Here is a 20,712-nt window from a genome sequence, read left to right as displayed (position 1 = left end):
TTATCACTTTATTATTATTGATTGTTCTCCGATCTCTAGTGTGTTTATCCGATTGGGTCTCCAACTGAACAGCCCTTATCCGATCCGCACTTCAAAACGTTTGCCTTAATTAGCCGATCCCTAACTAGCCGGTCTCTCCTTATGGAATTTTGGAATATTCGTGAGACGTGTCAGAACAGCTGGAGAGTCCCGCTAACAGATGCACTGCCTGGAACATCGTGAGCATTAAATGCTCGGATGACTATAAATAGGGGTGGGGGTTAGCCAGTTGCTCCCTTATGTCATTTTCAATCTCTCACGGACAACTTCAAAATTCTCTCATTTTCTCAAGTTCTTCCGACACCGATCAGACTCCGGTAAGGATTTTGATCCTTCTTTTAGTTTAAATTCTTTATTTCCTTTGAAAATAAGCGGCGCCGAGGGTCAGAGAGCGACGAGCCCTCCTTCCATTCAGTTCTCGTGGTCGTCTGACGAAGTAGAGGTGGTCGGGCCAAGTGCGCGACCCGAACCTCCTAGGGTTTCCGTTCCAGCTCGGGGGCAAGCAGCATCATCAAGGCATGTACCTTCTTCGGGGAGGGAAACTCTTCCCATGGACGAGTTGCCATCGGTCCTTCAAGAAACCGATCTGCAGTCGTTTAGCTAGGAGTATAACATTCGACCTGATTCCTACGAATTGATTAAGTGTCACGGCGATCTTCGTGCCGATCACTTCTTCGAGGAGAACGATATGATCGTGGTCTACGAAGAACAATTAAAGGCCGGTCTGCGGTTCCCTTTGGACGACTTCTTCAAAAAAGTTTTGAAATATCACCAAGTGTGCATCGCTCAAGTTCACCCGAACTCGTGGCGGATCTTGGTAGCCTTCCGAGGCCTCTGTCGAGCTAAGGGACTCCGTCCTACAGCTAAGGTATTCGCCGAACTGCATAGGTTGACCCGTCAAAAGGACGACGAGTATTGGTTCTTCCAGGCGAAACCCCATTGTGGACTTTTTACCAACCTACCTTCCTCCCTAAAGAATTGGAAGAACCGCTTCTTTATCCTGAGGAGCAAAATTCCGAACAGCTTTGAGGGCTTCCCCCGCAGCTGGCTGCACCAAGGTCCCCTACTACCGAAACGCATCACACTAAATAGAGAAAAAGGCCTGATGGTGATGGAGCTAAAGGAACATGTGGGCAGAGAGAAGTTCTCTTGCTTGGATGCAGTGACGGCTGAGCTGCATCATTGGACTCTGCAGCTGGTCACTGGCCAAGATCGCGGGCTTCAGCTCTCTGATCTTGGCATCAGTATTTTCTATATCTCAGATCTTTGGACCTTAGCGATCTCACTGACCTCTTCTTTGTGCAGGTATGGCAAGCAGCGAAGCCTCTAAGGAGAGCCAGAAGCGGAAGAGAGAGATCTCCCGGAAGGTACGGGAGATGAAGCATTCCGAGCTGCTTCAAACGCCTGGTCATGAGCCTGGGGAAATACAGGAAGGCTCGTCTCAACCTTCTGGGCCTCCGATCATAGAAGTGGTCCGATCTCCTCCTCGCCGAGAAGAGTCACCTCCACCTCCTCTAGTCGCTCCGAGTGCGGAAGGGGGTCCTTCTCAACCTCCTGTAAGGTCCCTTTCCCGCGGTGCCCAAGTCTTGATCTACTCACTGGAGAAGAATCGCACGGTTCGAGAAAACCCTGGTTTCGCTAAGGTCTTAGCGTCCTCCATCTGCCTTCGAGAAGATCGGGATAGGCTGTCTCTGGATAACCTTGATGACATCTTGATCAGATCTATGAGCCTGAACGTGGAGTGTTTGGTGAACCAGCACATGGTCCGGGAGAAGGCTCATCGCCTGGGTAAGGAAGTCGAGAGGATGGGTCATGAGGTGTCTTCTCTTCGATCCCAACTTTCGTCCGCTCAGGACTACATATCTCAAATTGAGGGACGAATGAAGTTTTATGAGGACAAGTTGGCCGAGCAAGCTCATGTTCTGGCCGAGCGAGATCGTGTTCTCGGGTAAGTTCAGGCGCTCCGAGCTGATGAAGCTGCTCAACTCGCTCATCTTGCTGAGGAGCTCAAGGCGAAAGAAGAAGAAATGGTGACCGGAGTGGCCGACGCTTACGTGAATGCTTACAGAGATCTCCTGGCTGAGCTCAAGAAGCGTTATCCCGAGGAGGACTTCTCCTGGATGGCCAACCTGGCTCCCGAGGATGAAGGTGAGGGTAGCGAAGAGGAGGCTGAAGGTGAGAGAGAAAATGAACAACATGTAGTTTAGGCTGGGGGTGATCCCCCAGCCGAATGACTTGTATAAAATTTGAAATGAAATGAAAGTTCCCCTTTTGTTCAATGATTGATTGTGATCGGAAAGTTTCTAAATTGCGTAAGCACTTGATTGTTTGAACATATTAGAATGACAACTGAAAGTGATTATTAATCTAAGTATAGGAGATCGGAAAACACAATATGCATGAGATCAGTTACGAAACGGGACTTAATTAAAATTAGAAATTTGGCTTTGAACACTTAAGATCGGGATCATCTTTAAACCGAGTCGAAACCTTTATCATTCTCAAATTTTTAAATGAGAGACCGGCAATAAGACTGGTGGTACGAAGGCCTTATGTTGGTTCAATCTTATTTGACAAGAAAGATCGGAAATATAATTAAATGATTAGGGGACTCGAGAATTGGTTTGAGGGATCGGTGAGGCTTTAAATGACCTGGAGACTTGGTATTAATTAAATTCCTTTTGAGGGGAGATCGGAAGTGTGGTCGGTTGGCAAAGGGGATTGTGTTGGGGATCAGCTTCAAAGTTTATTAATTTCGGGGGGATCGGCCAAAATATGGTGTCGACAGCAACTTTCTATTTCTCGTCAACAGCTTTCTTTTCCACATCAGGAACTTTCTCTTCCACGTTAGTACCTTTTGGTAGAGGGAAAACAGAAAGTGGTCATTTGTTAACGGTTCAAAACCTCAAGATACTTTTTCACAAAATGAACCGCAAACTGAAAAGTGGATGAAACCAAATGATACTTTTTGTGAACTTATACCAAACAGGGACATAAAATTCCAAGCATATGATCACTTGCCAATGTTAAAATGCACATATTTAGTTTTATTTGATTTATTCTCTTAATTACTCGGAATAGGAGAGATAGAATATAATTTTTATGCATAAAAAATATATTTTACAATAAATTAAGAACTAAAGTTATTTCAAAATAGAATGTTTATCACAAAATTCGATCTATTTAAAGAATTCAATGTTACAATTTTTTTTTTCAAAAGTCTCAGTTAGTGTGAAATATAAAAAAACTTGTTTTGTGATATTATTTTCCACAATGACAAACTCAACTTTATTTGAAGTAATTTTTTTTTTTCTAAAGATAAGGCTTATATGCATGCAAGATAAAATAAATAATTATATAAAAAAATATCACAATAATTCAATGTATATATATATAAATATATATAACAACAAAATTTGAAAACAAAAAATGGCTTTCATTTTGTTTTGTTTTTATACTTCTACGAAATCTTTTGCATAGATTAATATCTTAAGAAATTAATATATGCTTGGCCCTTAAAATCTTAAATTCTTTATACAATAACGATATTGAGCTCAAAATGAAATAGATTAAAAATTAATTTTAGTCAAAAGTTTATTAAATGCTTTAACTCTTCTTATACTTTTAACCTTATTAATAACTAATAGCTTTTAAGTCATTTTTTGAGCCTTATAAACGATTAATAAACAATTAATTTCAATATCCACTGAACTAGCTAATCAAATGGGATCAAATGAAATCCAAACCAATAACCTCGATCTGATTAAAAATCACGAGTCTTCTTCATTTAAGAAAAAATGGTCTTTTTTGTTCAGCAGGTGTCAAACCCACAACTTATGGGGGAAATAAAGAGTATTTCCACTAAGCCAAGATGTGCCTTTTGACATCTAACATATAGATAATTAATTTTAATGCTATTTTAAGTTATTTAATAAGTTTTCTATTCAATTATCTTTTTTTTTTTATCACAAAAGGTATATAGATTTTTAGCCTAATGTATAAAATTTAATGTATTAAAATTTAGTCTTCATTGATATTAAAATGATTAATTTAATTTTTACTCTAAATAATTTTTTATTATGAAATAATAATTATTTATAAAATATATCAACCTATTAATTATAATAATATATTATTATTGTTTTAAAAGATTATTCATTTTATAATATATATTAATATTTATTTAATAGTACACCGATTACATTTCGCTTACCACGGTTGAATTTTAAACTTTTAACCCTCTTTCTTTATTGGTTCAATAATCAGATCGGATTTTAAAATCTTGATATTAACTCATATTGAACTCATTTGATCATAACAACATTTTCTTATTTGGAGAACCATATTAACACCAAGCATACTGAGTGTTTGGGTCAAATTAGAGTTTTACTTATTAAACATCCGTTACTTGAATCAATTTATATAAATAATTAATTAAACAATTAACTACTTATTTTATGTTAATTTATAAATTAAAAAAAAATAATTTTTAAGTAAAATGTTAAATGTAACTAACTAAACTAAATAGCCTCTAAAGCTGGACAGTTTTAATTCATATGAATTTGACTTCTAACTTAAAATTAAATTAAAAAATTAATTATTTTGATAAAATAATTATTTAAATTAAAATGAGTCCCAACCTGTAAATTAATTTAAATTATTTTTTTATACCGATATAATTAATATATCGAATCAACCGAAATCATAAGTAGGATAACATATATGTTAATTTTTTTAATTATGAAAAAGTTGCTAAACGTATTCAATTACATATGAATAAAAAAAATAATGACACACGATTTAATAATTGTTTTAAATGATTGCTTGCGACAAAATCACACCAGGCATCATTAAATAAAAAAATATTTAATTAATTGAATGTGAAAATTGCTCATTATAAATTAACTACTTTCAATAAATGAAAATTTTATCTAAATTTGGTCTATTATAATCTTAAAATATAATCACGTGAGATTTATATATTTAATAAATAAGTCTCACAATACGTCTTATATTTTGATCCACAGTGAATTGAATTTAAACAAAAAAATTTTTTCAAGAATATTATTTTCACTTTAATTGTTGAAAATTTCTCGTCATTTGTATAAATTTTATTTGATATTATTGAAGAAAAGATTAAATTAGGAAAGAAACCTTTTTGAAAGAAACCATCATCCACGGTTATATATATATATATATAATTTTAAAGTATGAACAATTAGATTATACTTATAATGATTTTTTTTTTTATTTAGACATGATTTAACATGAATTTAAGATACAAAATATATAATAGAACCTATCTATTAAATATATGGATCCTATATACCTATGTCTTGATTCCATGGCAAATCACATAGACATGAATTTTCCTTACTCATAATATCCAACAACTATCAACTTTTTAGGGCAATATAATTAAAATACCCTCATGGTTTCAATTGTTTAATACAATAGAATTCCAATTAATTTTCTGCTAAAAATTCAGTTCTATATATTGGGAGGATTGGATTGAATTCTACATTATTCCAAATGGGAAATGGGTGAAAGAGAGAATAATTAGAAATAAATAAAGTAGCATCATATACTATTAAATATATTAATTAATTATCCAAAGTTTGAAACTAAGGGTGCATTACATTGGTTTGTGGAATCTTTCTAAGAATTTTCTTCTGAAATATAGTTTTTAAGAAACAATCACTAAAATGAAAATTATAGCTTTTCACAACTTGCCATTTTTCACGAAGCCGCCACATGAAAAACATAGCAAGTGCAAAAGTTGAAGAAATTCCACTAATAAAGAATAACCCACTAAAGCTCTCAAAGGTAAGAGGTTTCACACCATTATCTGCATTTTCTTTCAATTCTGATGCCAATGTTGAAACATCAGAGCTAGCTTTCCTTCTTCTCTTAGTTTAGCAATTGCTCTTGAGATGTCAGGGACCAATGGCGATCCTTTGCGAAAAGCCTAAAAGTTTAAAGACTGTGAGGTTTGAATTTCAAGACTCAATCTGAATCAATTGTATCAACACACACACACACACACACACACACACACACATATATATATACACACACACTCATGCACACACACACTTATGTACTTGCATAGCCTAAGCCATTGGTTGTAGGCATGACGGGTCTAACCATGGATTAATTTTTGGGGTACTTGGCAAGGAACAATTTGATGTATGGTAGGCTATCAACAATAGCAGAGGTTTCCCTTAGATAAAGCTTTCACAAATTCTTCCTCAGTGTTAAAAGTCTTAGGATGAAAAAATTCAAATTGCAAGTTACTAACTCCACGGGCTTGGGAAGAAACAGGTTCATACCATATAATGTTATTCTCCTTTGAGTTCAATTGAATTTTCTGAGCCGTCAACATTGAAGTCAGTGTAGCTGTATAGCTAGAAGTGAATATAACTACTACAAATGCCCACACAAGAACTATGAATTTTGACAAGTTGCTTAACAACCTTTCCCCTGTAACAATGGAAAAGAAGTAAGAGTTATTCTACACTGAATTTATTATTCATCAATCACTCACAATAATGCATTTTGAAACCATAACTGATTGACCATTTTGGTTAAAAATTGTTGTCTAAATTTAATAGATTGTGAGGAGTGAAGTGATAAGGTTAATATTTTGTCGTAACTAATCTTTTGTCTTAAGAAACTTATAGCTAAGGCAAATCTCTATAACAGCTAGCTAGATGTTGGAATCCCTTGATTTTAGGAATACAAATTGTTAGGTATTAATTGTAATTAGATTCTTGTAGTTAGCTTCCTATTTTTTAGTTTCCTATTTACGTATGATTCTTTGTATATAAATAGGAGTCTTCTATATCTTTTTTTTCAACATGGTATCAAAACATTGATTGTCTAAAAATTGTCTAAAAATTGTCTAAAATTGTCTAAAAAATAGTCTAAAATACTATTTTTTAGTTTCCCTTGATTCTTTGTTTAGATGTATGTGTAATGAGTTATTCCAATGGAAGAGCACGATAAAATCTGAATGGATAATTATGCAATGAAGATAGAGTAAAGTTTTGTCCTATTAGTCACAATAAATTGAGGAATTTAATAAAAGTCTGCTGGGTAATCAATGACCCTCTTGAGTATCTCAATACCAATGGTAGACCGAATGTTCATAAAGAGTAAAGATAGTGTGAATAATAAGATGTAGCTAAAGTTAAAAATGCTTTATCCAAGTAAAAGAGGTCCCTTTAAGGGAACGTTTTCATAGTTTATGTATGAAAATGATGAACAGCCATAACATAGATAAAAAAGTAAAGGTTTATAGCTTACTCTTCCTAGGGAAACAATTCAAAGGAAGTTATGTGGTTTATAGCAGTCATGTAGAGGTTACAGAAAGAGTTTAGTTTTGTACAAATAAAGTTTAAGACAATAATAATGATAATGAAAGACAAAAATAGAAAAAGGAATTTCTGCATAATGCATTTAAAGTTTTAAGCTCTTTCTAATGAATGTAAGTCTTAGGGAGGAAAGAACTTCCCCTAGACTTCAAGGAAAAGTTTCAAAGTAGTTATGTGGGCCCTCAGAAGGTCAAAATCTATAATTTTAGGCTTGTTACGAGTTTCAACAGCCTTAAATTGACCAGTTCCTAGCACCGGTTATGACCTCTAGTTGGTTGTGACGCCAGCCTTTGTCCTTGACCTATTCACAAGCGAATATGTCTAAAATAATGGATTACTCTAAAGGAACAAATGATATCAGGATTTTTTCCAATGAAAAAGTCCAATCCCCAAAACATTTCTTTTCTCGACTTGAATCTCAATCTTCCACAGTTGTCTCTTCTTCCAATTTTGTCAAATTAGGTAATATTTTTCTTGCCAATCTTAATAAATCTTATTGGGTTATAGATTTTAGAGCAAACAAATAAATTACAGGCTCTTTAAATAAATTCTCTACATTTTCCCTATGCTCAAGAAAAGAAAAAGTCCATATAACAAATGGTTCATTAACCATAATTTCTATTGCAGGTTCTATTACATGCACTCCCAATCTAAATCTCAATTCAATTCTTCATGTTCTTAACTTTCATATTAATTTTTTTATCTATCAGTTCCACTATCCAAGCTCTTAATTGCAAAATTGAATTTTTTTTTCCTACTCAATGCATAGTTCAGGAATTGAGAATGGGGAAAATGATTGGTAGTGGTAGATCGCGAAATGGTATGTATCTATTAGATGACGAATGTGGTTCCTTAAATCCTGGAGCAAACTAGGCTTTGTTAGGAAAGTCTATGAGTGCCAATGAAGAGATTATTCAATGGCATAGGAGATTAGGACATTTTTTTTTTTTTTACTCTAGAAAAGTTATATCCTTATTTGTTTAAGAATTACAACTCAGATTTACTAGTTTGTGCACTTGTGGATTTGCTAAACACACTAAACAGTCTTATCCTTCCATAAATAATAAAGTTTGGTCCCTTTTATGACTATTCATTCTGATGTGTGAGACCTACTCAAATAGTTTCTTTGTCTAGTTATAACTGGTTTATCACTTTTATTAACTGTTGCATTAAGTTGACATAGGTTTATTTGATGAAAGTAAAAAGTGAAGTGTTTTCTTACTTTTAGCAATTTCACAAAATGATTTGCACATAGTTTAAGGCTAAGATTAAAATCTTAAAAACTGATAATAGCATAGAATATGTTAATGGTGTTTTCGTGCTTATTTGGATTCAACCGGTATAGTGCATCAAACTAGTTGTGTTAATACAAGTGAATAAAATGGGTTTCTAAATGAAAAAATAGAAATTTATTGGAGGTGGCTCAATCTCTTATGTTTACCATGAATCTTCCTACACCTTATTGGGGGATGCAGTTCATGCTACAACATATCTTATCTATAGAATGCCTCTAAGAACACTGAACATTAAGAGCCCTTTAGAAGGTTTATAAGGTCATAATTTTTATACTGTTACTCCAAAGATTTTTGGATGTGTTTGTTTTATCCACAAAACAATTGTTGGGAAATTAGAATCTAGAGATCTTAAATGTGTGTTTGTAGGATACTTTGGTACTCAACAGGATTATAAGTATTATCATCCTCCTACTAGAAAATATTTTGTTAATATGGACGTTACCTTTAGAGAATCTAAGCTTTATTTCCCCATCAAGTCACCCCTTCAGGAGGAGCATAAGAAGAAAGAGAAAGAGGTCATTTTTTATAACTAAGCTATAAGGCTTTAGGAGGAGACTATTAGGCTTGGGTCACACCTTCACAACAAGCCATCTAACCAAGACCAACCATCTTCTCAAATACTAGGGAGATTTAATAGATTAGATTTCTGAACCTACATGCATCAGAATAAGACAGATACAACCATTGAACTTGATACAATGATTAACTAGCATCCCTAGAATCAATTCTTGAAGAATGCAGTAAGTATTCTTTAATTCCTTATGATCCTAATTATGTTTCTTAGTTTAATTCTAATTCTACTATCGATGATCTTGATTTCTCATTACTCTTAGAACAGGAGTTAGGGCTTGTACCAAACATCCTATTTCTAATTTTATTTTCCGTTACTCATTATCTCCTTCCTATAGAGCCTTTGTCTTATCTGTTTTTTCTGTTTCTATCCCACAGGGTTGGAAGGAAGCATGTCGTGATCAAAGTGGAAGGCAACTATGGTTGGGAGATGAGATCTTTGTCAAAAAAATGAGACATGGGATCGTGTTTCTCTTCCATTACAAAAGAAACCAATGGATTCAAGTGGGTGTTCACAGTAAAACATAAGGTAGATGATTCCATTAAAAGGTACAAGGCCAGGTAAATGGCTAAAGGTTGCACTCAAACACATGGGGTGGATTATCAGGAGACTTTTGCCCCTATTTCAAAGATGAATACCATCAGAATTTTGTTGTCATGTGTAGCAAATCTTGAATGGGACTTAAATCAATTTGATGTAAAAAATGCTTTTCTGCATGGAGCTTAAAAGAAGAGGTGTACATAGAAATTCCCCCAGGGTTTGATGATGATAATGTAACATCCACCATTTCCTAACGTCAGAATTTTTGTCGTAGATGAAATATTCTGGCAAATTAGAAGATTTCATGGACAAGGGAATAGGGGTGGAATTGTATAGGTATATGTCTATATATGTGTGTGTTTAAAATGTTCAAAATGCTTTTAAAAATAAAAAAAAAATGTTTTAAAAGTTTTTGTCCCTAAATGTTTTTAAGTGGTTGTTTTGGATAGAAGGAACTTTGACAACTGAAGGATGGACTTTCAGTAGTCGAAGTCCTTTTTATGGTTCAAATGCTCGTTTGGACAAAATGGACTTTTGCAGCCAAAAGTCCCTCGACTATCAAGGGTATAAAAGGGACTAAGGCCTGTGTTTCTACCCAAAACACTTGGGTTTTCTCTCTTTTTCTTTCTCTCAACTGTTGGAGCATACAAGGAACTCTTTGAAGAGATTTCCTTTTGTCTTTCAAGATCTTGAGGTAGATTCTTCCATTTAGAAGTTCAGGAGAGTAGATTTAAGCTTTGGGGCTCTCACCTCCAAGCTCTAAGAAAAAATGTAATATTCTTTTCTTCTTAATCTATTAGGTAGATTTAAGAAAGTTAATGACGGATTAGGTTTCTATAACTTCAATTTCTTGTAAAGTTATATTTAAGATGAGTTTTGAGAATTTTATGCATGTTAGGGTTAGAGTTTTGTGATTTATATTGATATTATATGTTTGTATTGTTAGTTTAGTCATGCTTAAGTGTTATGGGCCTTAAATGGCTAGTTCCCCTTGATAGATTTGAAGAAATCCATGGATATGCTATGTTGGGTTTGGGAAAAACCTAAAATTTAAGTTTTTGATTAATGTATGCAGGTATTAAATATGATTTCAAGTTATTTTAGGCTTTAGAGATGTGTATATGCATTTGGTTTGAGCTTTGGAACTTTGGAGTGAGTCTGGTGTTGAAGGGAGAAGGATTCTACAAGTTTTCAACTTAGGAATTCTAAAAAATTTCCAGATTTGGTTGTTGAAAATCAAAGGTTCAATAGTCAAAGCATGAAGTTTCTCAGAAAATCTAGAAATTTTCTAGGTTTAGCAGCTGTACTGGCTATTGCCCAAAATGACACTCGATGTTCCAATGTTCAGTAGCTGAAGCCCAAGACCCCAGCAGTCAAACTTGGTTCTATCCACTTTATTTTTCTTTTGATTTCAAGGTTCTAAAACCTAATTTCATGATTCTTAAGGGCCTAAAGTAAGATATTTATTATGTGTTTAGAGTTTTAGAGCCCTGCATAACTCTCTAAGGTTTGATTTTAGAGGATAGGGCTTGAGAGACTTAAGAAGTTAAGGATCCGAGGATAGCTACCGTTCGAGTTAGGTGATTGATAGGCTACAAGAGGTGAGTGATTCTACCCTTAATAAATGTAAACTTTTAAATTTAATTTATGATCATCCTCATGGATCATGTCATATTTATTTAGGGTATATATATCTAGAACATGAATATGTTACATAATTGTATATTTGTTGTTGGTGCATGATGGATTATGGATGACCCACTGACTCTCCCCATGTTTATGATTATGTTATGTTATGTATGTTATAGATCCGTAAGCAAATCCCAAGGGGAGATCTTTACGATGCCCCATTAGGGGAGATCTCTAAGTTGCCCCGGGTGTATGACGCATGTCATGTTCTAAGTGAAAGTCCTGAGAAGCCTCTGTGTAAGCCAAACACATTGGATTTAGGGAGTTACTAGTGACAAGTCCATCCTATGTGAAATGTTTATGATGTTAAAACTCATTTGGATGATGCATTGCATATGTATGAAATGAATGATATAATTAATATTGGTTAGTTCACTCACTGAGCTAGTGTAAGCTTACCCCTTTCCCCTAACCCCTAGATGCAGGTTTGCAGGATTAGAAGAGTTCTTTGAAGAGAGGTCATCAAAGATAGTTTTAGTGCTCCTCTCTATATATGATGTGTAGATGGACATGTAAAATGTGAATGGACGGTACTGTGCTGGTAATGATAGAAAATTGGAGTTATGTAATATTTTAAGTATGAATAACGATGTCTATATTCATGTTAACTCTTTTGGGAGTGTATATGTTAAACCATTACGCTTTAGTGCTTATGTATGTTGAGGTTCAATTTATGAATCGATTTAATTTATGAACCACTTTTATGTTAAAGATGTTTATGTATGGATGAAAATACTAAAGTGTAATAGTTGTTATATGTTTGAGTGTTGATAGTACAAATGTTAAAGGTATGTTCACAGGCTTTAGGCTTGCTACGGGTTCTGGCAACCTTAAGCTGACCCAATCTCGAGCGTCGGTAATAGCCCTTAGCTTAGGTCATTATAATAAAACCGAAGGGAAAGTTTATAGGTTGACGAAGGCTTTATGTGGTCTAAAGTAGTCACCAGAGCATGGTTTGACATATTTAGTAAGGCCATGATCTTCTTTGGATATTATCAAAGTAATGCAGATCATACTCTATTTATAAAACACTGTAGAGGGAAGATCACTTGCCTATTGTTTATGTTGATAACATAGTTATGACAAGAGATGATAAAGAGGAGATTGCCCTTCTGAAAAAACTCTTGCCCAGGAGTTTGAGATTAAAAACTTGGGTAGATTAAGGTATTTCATTAGAATAGAGGTTATCAAATCAGATAGAGGAAACTTAATTATTCAAAGGAAATATATTTTAAATCTCTTAGAACAAATAAGCATGTTAGGCAATAAATCAGTAGAATCTTGTATTCAAATTAATCATAAACTGTAAGCTAGTATTGGGGAATCAATTGACTTAGGAAGATATCAAAGGTTGGTAAGGAGATTAATTTATCTCTCACACATTAGACCAGACATAACTTATGCAGTGAGTTTAGTGAGTCGATAAATGCATGATCTTCGAGCACCTGACATAGATGTTTTACACATTTTGAGGCATCTAAAATTTGCTCTTGAAAGAGGACTTCTTTTTTCAAAGCATAGTCTGTTAATAGTATGCCCTATAGCATATCATTTAGTATGTATCTTGTACATGTTTTTATTAATAAAAGGCATCTCCACTTTTCCGTTTACATAATATATTTATGTGCAATAGAAAAGGTCCATTGATATTTTGTTAGAAATTCTATTCTTAAGTTGTTAAGAATATGAGTGACAGTATTTTTAGTACAATCGAGGATACTTCACAATGAGGACATGACTTATCCAGAAAGATTGTATTCATGTTTATTCCCAAGTTATTTATACAAGATATAAATAAGATGGAATGGTAAGTCTCATGCCATATGACAAACATGATAGGCACTTATACATGATAAGTAGGCCGAACCAGTGACACTTATGACAAGCACTTGGAGTTTACTCTTGTCAATATATTGTCATAAATCATATTAGTGCATATAATCTTTAGACTTGAGATAGAAGAGTTATCTTGTATATAGGTGGTTTGATTTTGATACTACTTTCATATTTGTACTATGTATGGGTATATGGGCATGTGTTGACTCCTACTAGTTATATATGGAGGTAGGTGTTGATCAAGATGGAATCTGTTCCTCTACGTAAATAGAGATAAAATCCTATGTTCATTTAATTGTTCTTGATATTTCAAGTTCCTGGCTAGGACAGATAGATTTAATCAGAAAAGAGTTTCTAATGAGAAAATCTTTTAATCAAGAACTGGAATTAAAAGAAAACATAATATTCATAGCAAATGGGGTTTGACATAAACCATGACTCCAACTTGAGTTGGGATTTTGTAACAGAGAGATTCTAGTGCATGGTAACATATGATTATAGGTTCATTTAAGGTAAACCTTATTACTAATTGGGTGGCCATGACATGCTGTGCTAGGTAACCATGGTCTATGAGATACATAAAATGATTTAGAGAAATCATTTATGGTAAGAAAGAGTTCTGGTGATATTAAGAGTTGATATCATATCTCATTGCTAATTAGTGATGAGCCTAGTAAGTCACAAACATACACAAGTAATCACCAAATTAAATATGATTTAATTAATTAATTAAAGAGTTTAATTGATTAATTAAATAAGTTTGGTTTGCAATTAGATTGCAAAGTTCCTAGCATGACTTGAAACCAAATCTAGATTATTGGATGTATAGTATAAGTTAAATTTATATTTAAAGTGTTTAAATATGAATTTAATTAATGAGAAATTAATTAATATATATTAATTAATTAATTTATATTTGATATAAATTGATTAGAAGAAGAGAAATAATTATTTTGGGTTGAGAACTCAAAATTAAGATACAGGGGCATTTTGGTCATTTCACAGGGTGACATGTGGCACCATGAGATGGTGATACATGGCACTACACATAAGCTTGCCAAATGTCTTTTAATCATGTAAGATAATTAAAATTAAGATTAAATATAGGTTTGACACTTGGAACAATGTGATTGGGTCAATCTGAAGGTGACATGTGGCAAGAGTTTTAAGTGGTGACCTAGCTATATAAGTGTTGTTATGTAAAGAAAAATAACACAAGCTACTGCATCCTCTTTGTGCCGCCACCCTTGAAGCTCCCATTCTCTCTTCTTCTTCATCTCTCATCAATTCTAAGAGATTAGCAAACAATCTCTTGAATTAAAAATAATAGAAATTGTTTCTAGTGTCCTGTTTACATCTTTAATCTCTTAAAAGGCAAAACTTGATTTTCTAATTAATAGAAAAAGCTTTAAAAGCTGTTAAAGGGCTGCCATAGGTGAACTTGGTGTGGACAAGCTAGAGGGATAACATCTAGTGTCCTAAAGACGTATCCGAAAGGCACAAATACACTGCAGTGTATCAAGAGGTTAGTGTATTTATTCTTAATTTAATCTAGAGTTCTAAACTTAATCTGATTAATTCTAAAATCTTAAATGGAAAATACAGATCCAAAAACATATTAAAAGAGTTTTAATATGTTGTTTATCATTGAAATCAAATAGATAAAAACAAATCTTGCATTATGTATGTGATCCTAGGTGAAAATTTTTGAATTCAATGGTATAAACTTGTGTTTTTCATGCTTCTGTTCCACCAATTGATATTAGAGCCACTATGTTTGCCATTTAGATTGTTGATTATATGATTTAATTGTGTGGTATGATCATGAGATGATAGATCCATTGCTGGTTGCAATGAAAGGTGGCGGTTTGGTGACCAACACCATTGGTGCGCACACTTTGTGGCCTCCAATGGTGTGCGCAAGGTTTGGCTTTTTAATTTGCAATTGTTATATGATCTAAAAGCTAATCCTATATCTAATTAAATTTTTTAATTAGAGTTTTAATCACACAATTAAATTTTAAATCAAATCAGAATTTTAAAAATTGTTTAAATATGATTCAAATCTGAATTTTAAAAGTTGTTTGAATGTGATTCAAATCTGAATTTTTAAAGTTGTTTGAATCATATTCAAATCTGAATTTTTAAAGTTGTTTGAATAATATTCAAATCTGAATTTTTAAAAATTGTTTGAATGTGATTTAAATATGAATTTTTAAGGTTGTTTGAATGTGATTCAAATCTGAATTTTTAAATTTGTTTGAATGTGATTCAAATATGAAATTTTAAATTTGTTTGAATCATATTCAAATCTGGATTTTTAAGTTGAATATGAGATATTCAATTTAATTTAAGTATGTATGTTTTATTTAATTGTTAAATAGTGATATGCATAATGGATGATCATGGACTATAAAAGACCAATGTAATTGGATTTATTTCTTTTATGTTTCTTTGGGATTGTAAATTATTTTAATTTATTTTGGGCATGTATTATTAAGGTTGTAATAATTTTGGGTTGTAATTTCATTTATTTAAGTTCTTATAAATTCGCCTTGGTATGCCAAGGATTACTATATAATTGGATTGCAAGAAGATCAAGGAGGTCAAGAGCATTGGTGGGACCAGTGTGAAGAATTCAATATCAACTGTTGATTATGTACTCCTTCAGCAACTCTTGTAGTATGAATGAATGAAATGCACCTAAGAATGCCCTGATTCAATTTTTGGTGGCTCAGAATTGAATCCCTTAGAAAGTCCATGATCATACCATATTTATTTATTGTCCATGAATGCATGAGATGCATGTGAATGTATGCAGTATATGATATATGCTTGCTAAATGGATAATGTGCAAAGTGAGACCTTAATAGTAATTAGGATGACCATAAAATCTTTCAAACAAATGATTAAGTTGGAAATGCTATAATTAAAGTAATTATAACATGGGCCCTCCATTGGGGGCAATTATTTTAAGAAATTTTAAATAGTTGCATAAGATGCAATTAATTTAAAACATATTCTTAAGAATAATTATTAAGCATGAGATATTGTAAATATGTAAATGGTTTGGTGGCCAATATTGGATGTACCTAAGGACATTAAAATTATTTGTATAATTACTGTCTCAATGGGATCAACTTAACTAATGCAAGATAAGTTAATAATGGACGTACCTGAGATTTTGAGCATTAGGGGCTAGGTTAAGGATTGAACCTCACATGAGATGTGATGGGCAAGGAGTCGCTAACTTATAATTTATTGTAATTCCAATAATGGATGTACCTGAGGATGATCAATAGAATTATAAGAATTTAATCACCCACTAGAAATCCATCCAACTAGGATTTTTGTTTTCTACTTTGGAAGTGTAGGATTCGCTAAGTTAGTGGGAGGACCAATTTGATTAAAAGACCATAATCATTTTGGTTAATTACATGATACATTTACTAATTAATCTGGTTATTTTCTGCAGTTAATTTTCTGATAAAAATGAGCACAGAACAACTACCACCATCCAATATCCTTGCAAGCATACTTGATCGCAATAGGTTGACAGGACCTAATCTGTCTGATTGGCTAAGAAATTTGAAACTTGTCCTAAACCTTGAACATATAAGATATGTTTTAGACTCAAATGTTCCTGGTCCCTTACCTCTAGAGGGCACTCAAGAGGTAATGTGTCCCAACCACAAGTGTACGGGTCGTTCAAGTAGTATAGAAAAAGATATCGTTCCCACGAGGAGTTGTGTTAATGATTGAATTTTTGATGTAAAATAAAATATGTTAAAATTGTATTTTAATCAAATTAATAAAAGAAATTTAGGAATTTGAAGCATAAGGTATGAAAATGCAAAACTAAATTCAAACAATGACTAATTTAATAATTCGCAAAATAAAGAAATTGATAATAATGAAAATTAATAAAATGAGATTAAACTAAACACTCAAAAGTAAAATTCCAAGCAATAATTGATGAAAGACGATTCTGGAGTTAAGGGTTCATATTTAAGTCATTTTGGGATTTTCCCTAGCTAGCCCAATCCATGAAATTTATGGGTTTAAAGGAGATTAATTCTAAAATCCTTTGAAAACTCTTTCGAGTGAGACAAAGAGTGCCTTAATTAACTTAATCCTACTTTCGTGGAGTTAAAATTAACCAAGACCCATTAGGTTCTTTAATCAATCTATTAAAACCCTCTTAACCCTTAGTCTATTTCTAGATCTAAGTTAATTAAGTCCAATTTCTTGATTAACTATCACTTGCTTTTCTCCTTTCGGTGCTTCAACCAAGGATTAAGAACATAACTTAATGGGGCCCTTCATTAAGCATGTGAATAAGCACATAAGAAATGGATTAAACCTCATAAATTCATTAAATTGGGACTAACCAAGTTCAAATCCACAAAAATAACTAAAATATTACATCCCTTACTCCAGAATCAAAGTAAAACTACTCACTATCCATAATGTTTACAAGAAATTCTGAGTTTATAAGGAAATAAAGCTTTAATCTAAGCTAAGAAACAAGAAACTAAACACTAGAAATGTAGGAAAAATGTAAGAAAAGAAAGAAATCTCCAAATCTGGTTGGAAATGGAGTGGGAGATGATTGTGACTCTTCAGCTGCTGCCTCCCCTATTCCTTTTCTTCCTCTACTTGCTTCCCCCCTTTCTAAAATGGGAAATGGGACTATTTATAGCATTTTTCTGACATGGAGCCCTAAAATGGTGTGTTTTAGGAGGAATTTTCTGAGGGAATCTTCTGCCAGCTCATTAATGAAACCTTTGTGGGACTGCATAAGTGGACTGCATAAGTTATGCAGTCCCTTATGCAGTTTTCGGCTGTTTCTGGTTCACTTATGCAAAACTGCATGACTTGGCGCATAGGTTATGCACATTTCCGTGAGATTGCATAAGGGAGGCGTGAATCTGCATAAGCTATGCACTCTCCTTATGCACAATTCGGCAGGTGTTGGAACAGTGTTTCTTCTCCTCATGCGGATCTGCATAGCTTATGCGGCAAGTTATGCGCAATTTTGTCAATGCATATTTCCACTTGAAAACTTGTTTTTGACATCTTTGGCTGTAGAAGTCACTCCTCAATGGCAAAATTTCTTTTCAGTCCTTCAAAAACACCATTTTTCCTACAAAACAAAGTAAAAATTACAAATTAATCCAAAATTGACAATTATGAAAAACTAACTAAATAACTAATGAAATTAGCTAAAAGTGACTAATAATCAAATAAAATGGCTATGAAATTAAACCTAAATGATTATGCAAAATGTATGCATCAAATACCCCCAAACTCAAGCTTTTGCTTGTCCTCAAGCAAACTTTAAAGTGTGATGCAATTTTTAGGGGTGCCTTATCCAAAGAGCTATGAAAATCACCTATTAAAGTAACTTAACACACCTTTAGCCATACCAGCAATCCATATACCCATCCTTCAAAATGCAAAGAATCTAATGCTTATCCAAGCTTTCACCGCTTAGCTATCAAGTCAATTATCATTCAAAATCCCCAAACCAACCAATCAAAAGAGAGAGTCATGCTCAAAAGGAATTCTAGGACAATCAATAGTCAAAGTGTCTCTATATGGAATGATGGAATTGAATGAATGAATGAATAGTTTTCCAATCCCATAGGCAAATTCCCTACTCCCATCTCCACTAATGAGCAAGTACTATCAAGAGATCAAAGGTCTTTTCAGGGATGTAATGGGGCCATGGGGTTCAAAATGAGGCTAAGAAGAAAGATGGGTAAAAAGGATTCAAAGCATGAGAATATTTTCAATCTTGACAACATAAGGTACACTTCTTATTTTATTATATCTTTTTCTTTTTCTCTTTTTTTTTTTTTATATATGGAGGAGAGAAATACATAATGAGAATTGTCAAGTGCTAGCATAATATACAAAACACATAAAAATGGAGGGACATTTTGATACTTTAAACTTGTATCTTGCATTTTCTTTTGATGATTGTCCCTAAAAATGCCACCCCCAAGCTCATTTCTTTTAATACTTTGGGTGGATTTCTTTCATTTTGAATGACAATAGTGAAAAACACATATACTAGCACTTTTACAAGATGACAAGCACTTCTTCTCCTTTTTATTATATATTTTTTTATTTTTTATTTTTTTTATTATTTTTTTTTGAATATGTACCTAATATTATGAATTATTATTCTCATGAAAAGGGTTGGAGTGTTTGGTTCATTAGCTAGGTAGCAATAAGGGTTTTAAGGAAAATTAGGAATAAAAAGGCTCAAGGGGGTTTGCAAGGGTCAATTTTAATTAGGAAAAGAAAAGGGCCAAAGGTTTAAAATGAGGAGGTTTAAATCAAAGAATGCCTAATCATCTCTCTTTTCAAGTACAAGCTGGTATTTCGCCTTGAAAGGTTTAGAAAATTTGTTCTAGGATTGGTGAGACATCATTTGACTACCTTATATCCAATAACTCCCTCTAAACACTCCAATCTCTAAAGGACTAGTTGGGTGGCTTTTTGGCTAAGAAGATATAGGCAAGGGATAGACACTTCAAAACCTTGGACCTCTTAGGAAACTTTCAATCCACAAACCTAACTAAAGGTAAGTCAAATCACTCTCATAGGTAACTTTTCAATACTCAAGGGATTTGACAAAAGATTTTAATGCATGATGCATGATTCCTAAAAATGAACAATGCATTAACTAAATGGAGGAAATCTATTTGTATGCAATGTGTACAATTTCTAAGTTATGTATAATGTGTGTGTAAATGATGTATAATGTGTGTGTAAATGACTTATGTATATGTATGTGTGGATGTATATGTAAAATATTTACAATATGTGTAAATGGAATGGGATGAGATGTTCCTATACTCAAAATGTGAAAAATGTAGCAAAAATCAAAATGCACACCCCCAAACTCAAAATTGGACATTGTCCTCAATGTCTCAAGTAGTGTATTATCAAATCTCAAAGCAAAGAGTAGTTACCAGGAATTGTGAAATTTAAGAGCAAAAAGAAAGAGTTACCTGGTATAGAGCAGATGAGAATTCAAGAGATAATGGGGATGCATAAGAAGTCGCATGTTATGCGAGAATAAAGTCTTTGTCGAGCAGTGCATAAGGAGGGTGCATAAGCTATGCAGTTCTGCATGAGTGGCAATAAGGACTGCACAGGCTATGCAAAACATTTGCATAAGGGGATTCACAGCCAGTGCAGTATATTCAAAAGCTGCTGCATGATGATTAGCAAGGAAAAATGTGCAAACAGTAGTAGAAGCATGCAAATATATACAGTGTATGGACAAGTATGCACAAAAGGTTAGTAAAGGCAATGAAAATATACCTAGTGGAAAAGTGGGAAGTGGGAA

The 20,712-nt window shown here is 33.3% G+C and overlaps 1 protein-coding gene across 1 annotated transcript in view; it reads left to right on the top strand.

Moving 5' to 3' along the window:
* The window catches only part of LOC110652347 (glutamate receptor 1.2-like), a 48,186-nt gene that overhangs the window by 22,018 nt on the left and 5,456 nt on the right, over positions 1 to 20,712 (top strand). Inside the window, exons 7-9 of the mRNA XM_058128546.1 lie at positions 9,659 to 9,784; positions 11,630 to 11,747; positions 12,311 to 12,366. Coding sequence (XP_057984529.1) covers positions 9,659 to 9,784; positions 11,630 to 11,747; positions 12,311 to 12,366 — 300 coding nt within the window. The remainder of the gene's footprint in view (positions 1 to 9,658; positions 9,785 to 11,629; positions 11,748 to 12,310; positions 12,367 to 20,712) is intronic.

This window comes from Hevea brasiliensis, chromosome 10, assembly GCF_030052815.1.
Source record: "Hevea brasiliensis isolate MT/VB/25A 57/8 chromosome 10, ASM3005281v1, whole genome shotgun sequence".
Classification (NCBI taxonomy): domain Eukaryota; kingdom Viridiplantae; phylum Streptophyta; class Magnoliopsida; order Malpighiales; family Euphorbiaceae; genus Hevea; species Hevea brasiliensis.
Note: the sequence above shows the minus strand (reverse complement) of the source record. Positions and strands in the feature narration are given on the sequence as shown.